This window comes from Acipenser ruthenus, chromosome 2, assembly GCF_902713425.1.
Source record: "Acipenser ruthenus chromosome 2, fAciRut3.2 maternal haplotype, whole genome shotgun sequence".
Taxonomy (NCBI): Eukaryota; Metazoa; Chordata; class Actinopteri; order Acipenseriformes; family Acipenseridae; genus Acipenser; species Acipenser ruthenus.
This window is the reverse complement of record NC_081190.1, coordinates 103248944-103264344: the sequence shown is the minus strand read 5'-3', so window position 1 is coordinate 103264344 and position 15401 is coordinate 103248944. Positions and strand designations below refer to the sequence as shown.

At 38.8% G+C, this 15401-nt stretch overlaps 1 protein-coding gene across 1 annotated transcript in view; it reads right to left on the bottom strand.

Moving 5' to 3' along the window:
• Positions 1-272: 272 nt before the first annotated feature.
• The window catches only part of LOC117408760 (hepatocyte growth factor activator-like), a 41766-nt gene continuing 26637 nt past the window's right edge, over positions 273-15401 (bottom strand). Inside the window, exons 10-14 of the mRNA XM_034014040.3 lie at positions 7438-7681; positions 6618-6757; positions 2950-3105; positions 1764-1912; positions 273-657 (exon numbers count right to left, since the gene is read on the bottom strand). Coding sequence (XP_033869931.2) covers positions 487-657; positions 1764-1912; positions 2950-3105; positions 6618-6757; positions 7438-7681 — 860 coding nt within the window. The 3' untranslated portion in view covers positions 273-486. The remainder of the gene's footprint in view (positions 658-1763; positions 1913-2949; positions 3106-6617; positions 6758-7437; positions 7682-15401) is intronic.

Genomic DNA, 15401 nt, shown 5'->3' with positions numbered 1-15401 from the left:
GCCTGCTCTGCAGTTTCCCTTCATTAAACTGCCTTGTTGTACAAGCCCAAACACTGCCTTTGTATGCACATAACATTTCAAATGAGAATGTCAAGAGATTACTACATGTGGGGTTTTTAACAAAAGATAGTCACACATAAGCAGATACAATGACAGTAGCCATTGTTATACAGTGAATTATAATGCCTCCCTTTCAGTGAATGTTGATCTTAGTGAAGGCAATACAGAGCAAGCATTTTTCACTTTAAGGACACAAAGAAAACGAAAGCTCATTCTGGTCAGGGGTTTTCTGAATTTATTTATCTATAACAAAATGACTGAAAAACAACTGAGAGTTGAACATACAATACTTCATCGTATGAAATATTAACTTTTTAAAATGTTACCACTTAGCCCTTGCGTAATGACCACCACAATGTTCTGTATAGGAACTCACTGTGATTACATTCCGTTTACTGGTTAATAACAAAACCTGGCCAAGGTGAATTAGGACTGTGCTTTTGGTTTTATGATGCTGTTGATCCAATCCACGTATCTGGAAACCTTTGTGTAGACTCCAGGCTTGTTTGTTCTGCCACAGCCATCTCCCCAGCTGATGATGCCATACAGGTAAGAGATGCCATCCCGTTCACAGGCCAGCGGACCTCCGGAGTCTCCCTGCGCGTCGAACAAAGGGAAAGATTTGTTTGTGCTTACGCAACGTAACTGCGTCGCCTACTTGACTGTTTGACTTTCAATTGCTGATTTGGCGATATAAACATCTAAAATATGTGGTAAACTTTGGTGTTTAACTAAAACACCTGTCAACTTTTTGTGTCTAGTTTCTTATAGCCAACCGGCACGCCCTCGGTGTTACAGCCACACTGATAAGTCAGTATAACTTCCACTGTATTATCATAAACCCAAGAGAAAGTGCTGTACATTGACACACAGAACAGATAACCTAGCTTGCTCTTAGACTGTGGTATGTGGGGTGTTACTATCTCCTCAGTAACCATGGCACCCCTACTTTAATGTGAAACATGTAACTGTACTAATAATAATAATAAATGGCAGTTACAATACATTTACAGAGCAGCTAAACATCGGGTACAATGTTCTGCTGTAATTTAGGACCACTGTGCTTTTACAGCAGCTTTTAAAATGATATTTTAATATTATTTAATATGTCATTTACATTGTTTTATAGGGGTATACATGATAGTCACACTGCAGTGGGTATGGTTTTGAACTGAAAATAAGCTTTAGTTTTTGGCAGGTGAATGGTTTCAGAAATTCCCTCTTCAAAACATACAGCAACTATGAGAACCAGTTTCTCAAAATGTATTGTGAATTAGTAACATAGAAACTGATTCAGAGTGCAGGGGTCCACTGTAAAAATGCTTCAAAATGCAGCTAAAGCTGAATCCAGAATCCTTAATATAAACATACAAATACGTTACTGTATCCAGGATCCTTAATATAAACATACAAATACGTTACTGTATCCAGAATCCTTAATATAAACATACAAATACGTTACTGTATCCAGAATCCTTAATATAAACATGCAAATACGTTGCTTCATAACAACATCAGGCTTCATAACTAGGAATAATCACAAAAACGTTTTCATTAGGACATTTTAGTTTTTTTTTAGTTTTTTTTTAAAATAATGGTGATGCTGAATACTACTTTAATAAACAGTTGTCATAATATGGGCAGTTATTTGTACAATAAACAACTATAGCCCTTAGACTTCATGTTCCATATAAAGATATTACCTGGCAAGCGTCTCTCCTACAGTCTGAAAGGTATCCCGCACACAACATATTTGAAGTGAGTTCAATGCCATATACTTCTGGGCTACTGCACCGTTCAAAAGGCACAAGGGGAACTACTGTTTCTTGTAAATGATGTGCATATTTGATCTCTAATCAAAAGAAAAAGAGATGGTGAATATCCCAACCCCCAACACTAGATTCCACAGCTCAATATTAGGACTAAGATCACATTAGAAATGCTGTATATGGTTTGCTGTGTTTTTAAAACATCTCATCAACTGTTACTATAGCACAGTGATTAAGGATGCATTACACCAAGATCGTTCACTTTGTGATACAATCAGGACTGCAGTGCAATAATATTGAATACCATTTTTTTTTAAAACACACTTGTGTCCTTCTGTCAACATCAGGTCAGTAATTTGAAAACGGTGTCCAGCACACCTGTGTGTAGTGACTTTTTGTAGTAAATTTTAAAAAGTGCTAACCACGGTTTTAAAATCAAATTTATCCTCCTTTTTATTATTATTATTATTATTATTATTATTATTATTATTATTATTATTATTATTATTTACTGAGAATCTAATTGGATAATCAAATATTTAATATATAATACTAAAGAAAAGCAGGGTCCTGGTACCTTTGCTGTAAGTCACATGGTCTTATTGGAGACAATTTGAATGACAACACAAAGTACTATAGTACCAGGACGTAGCAGAAACGTAGCAGAAAGTCTATAGCATTGTCTTTTAAATATCTGCATATTCCAAATTGAAGTATAAAATACAAGAAAAAAACAAAAGGCCATGCTGATACGGCCAGTGCTACTTTGATGTAAGGAAATTCCTTTTAAAACCTTGGTTACCACCGCCATTAAACTCTCTTCAGTACACTTGGGTTGTTTTGTTCTACCTCTTATAATGACCTTGTGGACTTCCTCAGTTATAAAAATAGTAAATAACATACAGGAGTAGAATGGTTTAAGAACAGGCTCCATAGTATTCACCTTTCTGCGGCATGAATCTGAAGCTGACTTGTGAGTTAAGAAGAATCTATTTTTCCAAGGCTGAACACAAAGAATATTTTGTTTTTAATGGTGTTTAGTTTATCATAACTGTCCATGTTCATTTAAAAGTTAAGTAACCAGCTTTACCAGAAGGAGTCGAGCGTTATACGAGTATACCTTCATTAGGCTTCTGCTCATCCATGTGTCCCCAGCCAGCAATGTGACAGCAGTGATGGTCTGGAAAGGTAAGGTCATTTTCTGGCAAGCACAAAGGCTGTACAAATTGGGAGCGTCTAGCACAATGCATATTGTTCTTCTTCAGCTTAATCAGAACTGCAAAACAAAAGGCAGTATACTTGTTTTTCTTATACCTGGTTGAAAAAACAATGCTGTTCTGTTTTAACAGGAGGAGGATTAGAAATATGTCTTGGGTTATTGGTACATTACATGGAGAGTTACCAGAGAAAGTTTCCTTTTATAAATATCTAAGTATATGGATTTGATGATAATATTACTTTTAATTACCACATTGATAAATTAGTTTTAAAAATGGGACCTAATTTTTTTTTTTGTTTGTTTGTTTTGTTTTGTTTTTAAGAACAAGAAGGCTTTTTCCCTGTCTAGCAGGTTAAAGTTAGTAACTGCTACTATTCAACTTGTTTTAGATTATGGTGATTTTATTCATCAGTTTGCTTGTAAGCAGTCTCTACATGAATTAAATGTATTGTATAATTCATGTGGCAGATTTGTTCTAGAATGTTGCCCTTTGACACATCATTGTTATATGTAAATACAATTAGTCTCACTCTCACCTATGAGCCAGAAGCTTTTTCACTGATAATGATTTTTATTTATGGTTTTTAAAGGTTTGATACCTCCTTATTTGAGTGCTCTGGTAGAAAGGACAAGCATTGGCTATAGTTTACGCTCTCATGATTCTGTTAATTTGGCTGTTACAAGGGTTGAAACACGTTTGGGAGAATTATCTTTTGCAGATCAACTCCTGATGACGTGGAATTGTTTCCTTCGTAGTATGAAGATGGAATTGGATAATCTTTCCTTCTCTGGTTTTAAAAGTATTAGGGAATTGCTTACAACCTCCTGCCAATGCTTTTCCTTCAGTCCACATTAACAAATGTGTCTTATTTATTATATTCTTAGATCTATGTATGCTGCTGATTAAGTTTGAACCACACAGGTTTATATTGTTGTTTGTACTTTGCAATTGTTTTGTATACATTGCAATTGTCTTTCTAATTGTTTTCCAGGACCCCCTTGTAAACGAGGCCTTGGTCTCAAGGGTTAATCTTCTGGTTTAAATAAACAGTGATGGTTGATACAGTATTATCCTCAGCTGAAGTGTGACAAAGACACGGAAGCACATGTTTCTCCATATATTCCTGAATTATGGTACCCTAAATAACTAACATGTAACAAGTTTAAAAAATAATAATTATATTTTTCTATAGAAGTCAAAATGAAAGTGTGACATTTGTACGTGAAGACATACTAACTGGCATATCCAAAATGATTTTGTAACTCAAAAACTTTGTTTAAGAATGTCCTTGCCAAGTTTTATCACAGCTGGATAAGCGGTTCTCTATATAATATAAAAAAAGGCAAGTGTTGCATATGTATAGGTAAATTATGAAACACTAGAAGAATCCACAGTAAATAAATGAAATGGCAAACATTTCGACTAGAAGTCTTCTAAAGTGTCTTAAGTGTTGAAATGAGTTTTGATTCACATGCTTATTTCGCTGGGTGATGTGGGCTCCACCTCCAATTACTAAAGTGTGAAGGAACTCGTAAGGGTCCTATTAGGAGGAATGTGTGTATGGTAACAGACAAAGATTCTCACGCAATTAATAACTAGCAGAATTGTGTCCTGACTAGATTGGATATAGTTGGATATTCAGTTGTCTAGATTTCTGTAAAACTCTACAGTGTGACCTACAGTATATACTTAAAGCTCCCCCCCCCCCCCCCCCCCCCCAACCTGTGATTGCACGGATATATATCTAATAAGTATCTAGTACTGCTAAGCTGCTGCTGCAATATTAAATGCACTACATCAGTCACGATCAAACACTTATCAAGTAGTATTATACTTATCATAAAAGCTCCACTTTGTGTTCTTTTAAAATGGATGACAATAGACAATTGTCTCCATATAGAACCATAGATTCTGGTACTCACAAATGTTTGCTAAAGAGTCCTTACCAAATGTCATTACTTTTGGAAAAGTGGTTCTCTGGATAGAAGATATATAAATCTACATTTTTGATTATTATACTTAAACTCTTGAGTTGTAACACCTTGTTTCAAACGGTGTCCCAGTACTGGTATGTACAAATGTAAATGTCACTTGCAGAGGTGCATTTATTTAGCATCCACCCGGGAAATTCACAGCAATCAACCCAACCACTGAATGAAAATGAGTAAATGAGCTTGAAAAAATACAAAATATAGTACTCTGTAACACCAGAAGACCAATAACAAACACAGCCAACACTGCCACTACCTAAAATATGACCAGACATCACAATGAGATGCAGTCGTCTTCTGTGTAAACCACAGCTGACAAACAGCTTTGCAAATTCTTGACTAGGGAGGCTTCCAAAGCAGTGAAGCATGTCTCTCGCATTTCCATTTGTTTTTAAAGTCATTAAATGTACTATACTAAAGCAAAACTGAACCAATTGAATATGATGACTAATCTATAATGATGCATGTGTGGCTGAGAAGAAGCTAGTGGAAGTTACTGTGACAGACAGACTTTCTATTTGCTGTCATTAAAAAAAAAAAATGATACAAATGACTGAAAGCATTCGAAAAACAAAGCCCCTTTTAAACGTGAATGCGGGGCAGTGTGTAATGGCCGAGGGAAGACTCCTGGGGAGACACAATACATTCTCCATCACTGGCTGGGTTTCGAATAACTCCCTGTCAGGACCTCATAAGCACAATTGGCCGAGCACCGCCCGGGTAGGGAGGGCTTAGGTCGGCAGGGCAATCCACGGTTCACCACGCACCAGTGACCCCTGTGGCTGATAGGGCGCCTGCGGGCCTGCAGTGGAGCCATTCAGATCTGTGTTGTCCTCCAGCACTATAGGTCTGGTGGCTTCGCTGTGGATCCGCAGTGTGAGAAATGACGGATTGGCAGGAACACGTTTCGGAGGACGCGTGTTTCAGCCTCCGTTTCCCGAGTCGCCGGGGGATTGCAGCGGTGAACCGAGATTAATAATAACACAATTGGTGATTCCAAATTGTGGAGAAAACTGGGGTAAAAATAATTGGCAACCACGAAATTAAAAAATGTGATCAATTATGGACACTGGTGTCATGGTAACACGAGGAGAAAACACCTTGGCTCTGGGTTAGTTAGACCACTTGTTTGTGGATGCCAGGTCAATCTCTATCAGTTCCCCACAGAATCCCCGCAGTGCTCAAAGTGTGACCTCTCCTGCTCATGACATTTTATGGAGTAGAGACAGATATTGCACAACACAGATGTATAAACTGTAAGAATGAACACATTTCATATTAATCTAGTTGCCCGCCATAGATATAAGTATGCTAGTTTGGATAAAGTTTCCATGTTCTATGTTGGTAATACACTGCTGTGCACTAGATAATGTTGCCTGTTGTACATTACATACTGTACTAGTATGTTTAAGTCTATGTCAGGCAAATAGAACTGATGAGCAGATCCTGATAGTCAAAGCACATTAACACAACCAAACAATGATATAAAACAAATACAATATTGTAGTAATTGCAATAAGACTCACTCAGAATGAATCTAATTGTTTTTAAAATGTACAACCATTGCTTTTACTTACCAATGTCATGTTGAGTAGGATTAAAAACTGAATATTGGTCATAAAAGACATATTTTTCTATTTGAAATGACACAGCATTTCGGCCTGTGTCGTTGAAGTAATGCTGACCCAAAACAATTTGAACACTCGATTTCAGGGGGCTAGAAAAGAAAGAAACAAATTGGGGGTTTAAAATATGAGGCTTCTGTGTACTAGTTGTTATTTTTATTAAAACAAATTATCCATGCAGAATTAGCCCGGTCACATTACTGTCAGTAGATTTCATTTAAAAATGTTTGATCTGTATTTGTAGAAAACATGTATATTTTGTACTCAATGGAACAGCGTGGTGTCTTCTTTCATCCACTAGGGGCCAGGGGAGAGGTTAATGTTTACACTCTGTCAGCTGTACGTCAGATTACACAGTTTTTATTTAAATGGGCTCATTGTTTATTAACAGGTAATAACTATATAACTAACATGTTAACAAATAAATGTCATTATATTTAGTGGTTAACGAAACAAAGCAATTTAAGTGCAATACATACGACACAGGAAATTCCATTCTAAATCAGCAAGAATGACCTGTAAAAGTGCATGCCTTTTGACAATTTCACATACAAGCATTTACTCCGTCATATTCAGAGAAAGTATTTTAATTTCTAAAGGCATTTTAAGGATAACAGTACTTTTTAAATACATATTTTTGTATAGTTCAATTTGTATTATATTTACTAACCATATACAAAAAAACATCATTTGCACAAAGAAATAATGGTATGGCAAACCAACACACTGTTATTAGTTTAAGAAAATATGACTGTGTTAACCTTATACCTACTTGCTGGCAAAGCAGTGGGCTGCAGAGACCACCCAACAAGGCCTGATCAGGGTCCCTGAACAGAAGGTGGTGCCAATGTATATGCCTGCCAGCCAGGGGTGAAAGCCAGGCAAGGCCGAACTCCCTCCAATGATCCTTCCCCTCTGAATTCTCTTCTTGTGTCTCTTTCCACAGACTAGGGCAGGTGTAGGCTTTAGGACAGTAAATACGATTGGATCACTTTCCACAGCTGGAGCAGCAAAACCTGCACCACATGTGACAAATGAATACATACTGTACATACGTACAGCTGAATGAATAAATGTGGTCACTTTATGTTTCTCCTGTATAAACTATATTAGGTGAAAGTAATCTGGTAACTACTGTAATATACAGTATATATATATATATATATATATATATATATATATATATATATATATATATATATATATATATATATATATATTATGAATAAATAAATCAGGCTCTAAGTGTAAAATCAAAGGTGAATTTTCAGAGAGGAATCAAGCAATTAAAGCAGTATACCAGCAAGAAACAGCTTTGTTGCAAGAAGGAGCAGTGAAACTTGAAATGGGAGCCTAATCTAATGGGCATGTGTAACAGGGGTGTTCTGTTGCTGTGTTGGTATCAGGCGAGAAACGAGAGACACAGAGGGTTTGATGCTGAAATAGCGCACAGGCGTCCAGGTTTAATTATGCAAACAGGCAGTTGCAGTTGTTGGTGGTCACCATTAGGGTATGAGCAATGGTTTCCGTAGTGCGGGAGAACATACATAGAAATACAAAGATACAAAAAGGCAAAACAAAACACAGTGAGTAAACAGCTAATAAAACAAAAGGTGGCCAAGCTCAGGCCGAGCACTGCTCCCACTAAAAGGGAAGTCCCGCTTCAGGAACCTTCTGCCTGCACCAACTACATAAATTTAGGAGGGATTGCAATCGCCTGAATGAATCCCTACCTAAAACACTATAGAACCCCAGTATACACATGGCCGTTCTAGGTTCATTCACCCTGGTTCAGACACGCAGTCATGAGGCTTTCTGTTTGTAAGCACAGCACATAGCACAGTACTGGCTTTCCAGGCCCGTGGTAAAGGCATGTGGCCAGGGTTAATTGATAATCAATTAGTCAATTAACACCTGGCCACCTGCTGCACATTAGACTACAAATTAGGCAGGGAGAGATGTCTAACCTCCCAGCCTTGACATTTCCAGCACATATTTGTTTGTAGAAATTTTAAATTTTAAAGTTTTAAACCAAACAAAACCATTTTCTTTACAAAACCTCACCAAACATACATTATTGACAGGGGCAGGCCCAAGCCCTGCCATAGCAAGTCATATCAAATGGAATGGTTTGTAAACATGATGTAAAAGTGAGATGTGATATTGTATCATTGATATATCCAGAGGTCCTAAACAACATGGCACCACTTGTAATGGAACTTTATTAAGAGAGTCATCGACTACAGCTGTGTATCAACTATAAATACCCTATGTCAAAGCATGTAATCTAGGTCTAGATCACAGATATTGCTAGTTTAAAGCAATGTGGCAGTGAAAGGGTTCTTCTTTACTAGACAATACTGGCAATGGTCATTGCTCAATATAATGGTCAACAACACATTTAGCATGAACTGGCAGTAGATCATTTATTTTAGTACGATCGAACTTGACCAAGAGAAATCACAGAATACACCTGTGTACAGAGTATGAAGGCATATCACGTAGCACTTGGTTAACCGGAAACCAGAAAGTTAAATTAGCCTAATTACTTATTGTTATGAGTAGTCGCTTAATAGTTTTACACATCTCTGGAATATAGCCTGGTCTTTCTTGAGAATAGGCCCCACAATGTCAATCAATGCTCAGGCAGACAAGCATTCTAAAAATCTTAATTTTCATTACGTTACTGTGTAAGGTTAAGTATTCTGCTGTAATTTTCCTTAAGTTAATTCTGTATTTGTCTAAAATGAAAATGTTATGTTGCCCAAGCTACTCTACTTGTTTTTTGCCTTTGAGATAGAGTATGTGCTGGCAAGAACTGTTTAACGTTTAACTGCCGTTTAACTGCCTGTGCACATGTAAAATGATTTCCATTACATGAGAGTAGGTGTTAAAACTTCATGCTGATATTGGACTCAGCTCTCGCCAAGATAAGCACCAACTAAGACATAGCTTATTTTACTGTAAAATAATGTGATCCAGCTGTGTTTCCTTCCATCTGATGATGTAGATATCCTTCTGCATGGTGTTGATGGCTGAAGTGTAATGCTGGCTCCAGGGATCAGCTTATTTTGCCTCCCTGGTGCATCAGCACACACAACGGCTGCAATGCTGGCTCCAGGGATCAACCACAGTGTGGCCTCCCTAGCGCATCAGCATGACAACCATCTGGACTGATCTGAGTAGGGTACTTCTCTGGGGTCTTCAAGTGGGCACCTTCAATCCTTGGTATTTCGTCGACTAACCCACGTCACTTTAAGAGGGCTCGACAGTGATTCTGGAGCCCCAGCATCACCCCCCTCTGTCCCCCACTCAACTCAGCCCAGCTTACTTACCTGTTCATCAGCGTTTCTTTCTTTCTATTGTACTTGAGATCCCCAGCCAGAATCTTTCCGTCTCAACCACAGCCAGTTGCTGCTCCTCTCTGCTGCTTCAGATAAGTTCTTCACTATGCGTCACAACTCTTGACCACTGAATCCGATGTCTCTGAGAAACCGGGTTGTAGAGTGTGCCACAAATCCTCGACAACCCACTTCCACTGGGTAAACCCGGACTCTCCATCCTCGCTGTTCCGCTTCAGTGGCTAGTTGAGCATACCGCAGTTTCTTCCTCTCATACGCCTTATCTACAGCATCCTCCCATGGCACTGTTAACTCTATCAGGTGAACAAGGCGTGCTGATCCAGAACACAAGACAATATCTGGTCGAAGGTTAGTGGTGGCACTCTCAGGTGGGAAAATAAGCCGTTGTCCAACATCTGCCAGCATTTTCCAGTCTCTAGCAACTTCTAGTTTTCTTAGACGAGTTTTGGTTTTAATACCTTTTCTTGGTGGTTGCTCCCCTGGGCGGAGGAATGTTGTTTCTCATGTGTCATGTATTTCTGGAATTGATGGAAACCAATTGGTCACGCTGTGCTTGTCTTCCAATGCTAAGGCCAAACATCATAGCACCTGGTCATGAAACCAAGTAAATCGTCCTTGGCTAAGACCCGCCTTACATCCTGTCAAAATGTGTTTCAACCCTTTGCGGTCCTATGTTGGACTAGGTCCGACATTACAATTTTGTGACATCATCAAAAAGACATCAAGCACAGGTCTGTAGTCATTTTTTCTTCAGAAAACCTTTTCAATGGCCGAGTGAGACTGATAGGAAGTCGAAAAAAAAGGGCGGATCTGAGCAATACACATAGTCCCTGCACCACAGACCTAACACAGACATAAACAAACAAGATAGCTGCTCCCGCATCCAGCGCTCAAAGAATATCACAGACATTTGCAGAGCTTTTTGAGATGTTATAGTAATAAAATAATGACTTGGATTGCATTATTGAGGAGTTTGGTGATAAAACGAGTGATCAGGAGATGATTTATCAGTATGCACGACAATGAAGAGGTATGTGATAAATACAGCGAACAAGGGGTGTGGCGGGGCTGGAGATGCAGTACTGAGTGTCCTGTTGATATGCAATGCCTTTAAACCTGTTTTACTTTGAATAAAATTACTTTTGAACAGCGCGTGTAAAATAAACAGTGCGTGTGAAAATAAATTGGATCTGACGCGCCTGAGACGCACTGAATAAATGGACCGCTAAGGGTTAAACACCCAAGGCAATGGCAGGGAAAAATGAATAATTAGCCCAAAAGATAGAATGTATTTAATATGTGGTTTTTCATATGATACTATTTACACATAACCCGTTCATGTTCAGGTTCTGTTTCAAACATTCAGAGCATGTGAAAAAACAGTATGACAAAGATTAAACATCTTACATCCATGGTTTTAGAATACCTGGGTTTCAACTTCGTAGTACTGAGTGTCCTGTTGATATGCAATGCCTTTAAACCTGTTTTACTTTGAATAAAATTATTTTTAAACAGCATGTGTAAAATAAACAGTGCGTGTGAAAATAAATTGGACCTGACGCACCTGACAGGTGCTGAATAAATAAGGGTTAATGTAGTTGGCGATGAACACAAAGGACACTACGGATCCTCTCCTATCCATAGATTAAGGTTCTGTGGTGATGGGAGAACATCATATGTTGACCTGATGAGAAAACTGATCCTGCTGTGTTCCATTATCCATAGATCTTGCCAGCCGATCTTGTGTTGTTCCATACTCTCCCATCTCGTCATTGTCACTGCTGGGCCTGGGAAACTGCCTTTACGAACTTCATCCTCTCCTCCTGCTTTTGCACCTCGTTGACTACCAGCTTCCTCTATTGAGCTGGGGCTGCTTGGTGCCATGTAGGAGGAGCTGAACTGAGACCAAGGCCTCCTCTTCCATGCTGTACTTGCCCCATGAAATCACTGATACGAAGGGCAGTCTTTGCATCTTCCACAGCTTCCTTTGCCGCCCACTTTCTTCCAGTTTTCAACACAGGTGCTGCCTCCCTCACAAATTCATCATGTGACTACCAATGTCATGGCAGTATGACAGAAGTCTTGGCAGAAGACCAAACTGTTTGAGTTTGAGTTAAGTTTGCCCCAGTAAAGCGCTGCTGTCTATGCTCTTCAACCCTTGCACAGCTTGTTGTCTCACTTCTCCCACACAAACTGTTTCCTTTAGGTCCCCATCATACTATCTCCAAAGACTTTTCACAGGCTTCTCAGACACTGTTAGCATTGCCTCACCGTTAATGTAGAACCTCTTACCTTTAATTACAGAGATGCAGGCTTTTAGTGCAGGTTACTGTTGTACTCATGATTGTCATGTCATCCATGTATACTCAAATTGGTGGCAGTTGCTTTCCAGAAGCCAAGCATTCTCCTCCCACTACCCATTTTGACGCCGTAATAATTACTTCCATTTCCATGGTAAAAGCCAGTGGAGAAATGGTGCATCCTGCCATTATTCCAACTTCTAGACATTGCCATATAGTGCTGAATTCTGAAGTTGAAAAACAAAATTGCAAATCTCCGAAGTAGGCTTTCACTAAGTTTGTTATTGTCCTCAGTACACTGAAAAAATCAAATGCTGCCCTAAGAAGCTCATGTGATACTGAACCGTATGCATTAGTTAAATCCAGGAATGTCACATGGAGCTCCTTCCTCTCCTTTTCAGAAACTTTTTGTTTGGGTATAAAGACCCCACCTGCTCGGCGCCATGCTCTTGGTACAACCTGTTTTTTCCCCATGCTACTTCATCAATTTCCACAGGATTCGTAGAACACCAGGGGCACTCTTGTACACTCTGTACTGAACTCCATTAGTCCCAGGAGGTGATGATGCCCTTGCCTTTTTTACAGCTTGCTCTACTTCTTTCCACTTAGGTGCACAGTCCTTCATTTGGTATTTCCCATCTTTAGAAATCACCTTCCTTAACATCGATTTAAGGGTTTTGTTAAAATGCTCAACTAAACCATACGTTTGAGGATGGTAAACAGAGGTCTTAATTGGCTTGATTTTTAACAATTTACATAGATCTTTCATCAATTTACTTATAAAAGGGGTCCCTTGATCCGTGAGGATCTCCTTGGGAATTCCCATTCTAGAAAACACCTGTATCAACTCTTTGGCAATGGTTTTCAAAGCCATATTCATTCCTTAAAGGAATTGCTTCAGGATACCTAGTGGCGTAGTCTAGAATTACAAGCACATATTCATGCCCTCTAGCTGACTTACTTAATGGACCGACTAAATCCATCGCTACTCTTTCAAAGGGTACTTCTATTATGGGCATGTGCTATAGGGGAGCTCTGAAATGTGGTTTTGGGCTAGCTCTCTGGCACTCAGGACAGGATTTACAAATTTGTTCTACCTCTTTGTTAATTCCGATCCAATAAAACCTTTGAACAATACATTGTAAAGTTTTCTCACTTCCCAAATGTGCACCAAACAAATGGTTATGTGCTAACTTTAGCACCATTAAACTGTATGCCTGGGGTACCAATAGCTGTTCCTCTTGATTACTATTAGTTAATGTGACTCGATATAACAACTCATTTTTAATGATAAAATGCTCGGGTGGATTGGCAATTACATTTTCCGCTGCACATCATTAATGGAGAACACCTTTTCATGAATATTTATCAACAGTGGTCATTTTATTCAGGACATGGGTTGACCGGATTGACGGGTTGGCTTCAGATTTAGTTGTTGAAGCTGGAGTGGAATCCAGTTGTTCAAGACGTTGAATACAGGCCACTCTTTCTATTCTCGCTTCATGTAACTGCTCATTCTATAGCCCGTTGGTCTCCATCTGTGCTGCTGTGATGTTTGCCATGGTCTCTTGTTGTGCTCTAGTGCCATTCACTAGTGCACGGACCAGCGCGTCAAGATCTGCCATCTTGTTTGCAGCCTTTCTACTGTCAGGTGGGTACTGTAGAGTGAGTCTGCAGTTTTGGCTATCCCACTTCTACCACCACGTGTGAGCCTGGTGGCTGACTCACGACGAGTTCTGTAGTTGGAGGGAAACCGGCTAACGTCTAGAACTGCAGAATGACAAGCAGGAAACAGGAAGTACAGGCAAAGCGGGAGGTTTTTATTTTCCTTTTCTTTGTCTTCTATATTTACAGGTTTGTTCACAGAGCATTTACCAGGAAACAAGCAAGGTTTCCTTTGTTTTTATAATTTTTATTATAAAACTTATAGAAGCTTGTATGCACTGCCGTATTTCAAAGACGCTTCAGTACACAGTGCAGCATTACTTTTATGCAGGCTTACACCATGTACTTTCATTGGCTGGCTTCTAAACAAACACAGTACTACATTGTTTACTTTGTTTAGCTGTTACTGCAGGTAGTATTATAGTTGGTATAACACAAGCACTTATGAGGTACGTTTTGTTTTGACTGAAGTATATTTCGTTCTTGCTCAGTGTTTTCGTTGTACAGCTGTGCTCCAACACTACTCAACTCCGTCACCTCTTCCTTTTGGATCAAACAACTAATCCGCCCCAACAATGCCAAGCCAGTACTAAATGCGAGAACCAATACTTCTCAACAATACTTTCATTTTTGTTTTTGTTTTCATTTTCAGTTTCATTTTTGTCTTCACTTCTACTTCTCTCCTATCCCCCTCACAACCTGCTCCCAGCCAATTTAAATACAGCCCTCCTTCCCATAATGCATTAGCCGATGTCCCTAGTGCTTGGGACATGTAGTTTTATTTACTACAAACGTGCAGTTTAAAAACAGAGCGGCCAATACACCATAGCAGTTATCATTCCTTTTTACTTTGTACAACATTAATTTGCTTTATTTTTGTAATTGTACCGTCTTTGTACCACCTTTCTGCCACAATATATATATAGAGTAACAGCTTAAAGAACCTAAACCCTAAATGTTTATTTCTTATTTTATGTATAAGCTATGAAGGAGCTTCCAAGAATCTCTTGCAGTGAAATCTATAGAACTTGCTTTGACCAATTATTATTGTTGTTGTGTCATTGATAAAGTGTTGTCTAATGCTTTGTTTTATTGTGAAGAGGCAGGAAATATGTGATGTGATATCTAAGGGTTAAAAACGATTGTGTGGTGTTGTGAGCACTGTGCGTTATCATGTTGTGTTCTGAGCACAGCACATTGAGCACATTTTGGTGAGAACTGATTGAGATGCATTTCTCAAAAGATAGTTAGGACACTGTTATGTCTAGTTTGAGGTAAAGCTGTTTAGTTAAAAACAACCCCTTATAAGGGAGTCTTCATCTTTGAGAACGTTCTAGAAAGTTCTATAATCATGACGTGTTAATTTGCCTATTTGTTGCTATGCTAAACAAGTATAAATAATGTGCTAC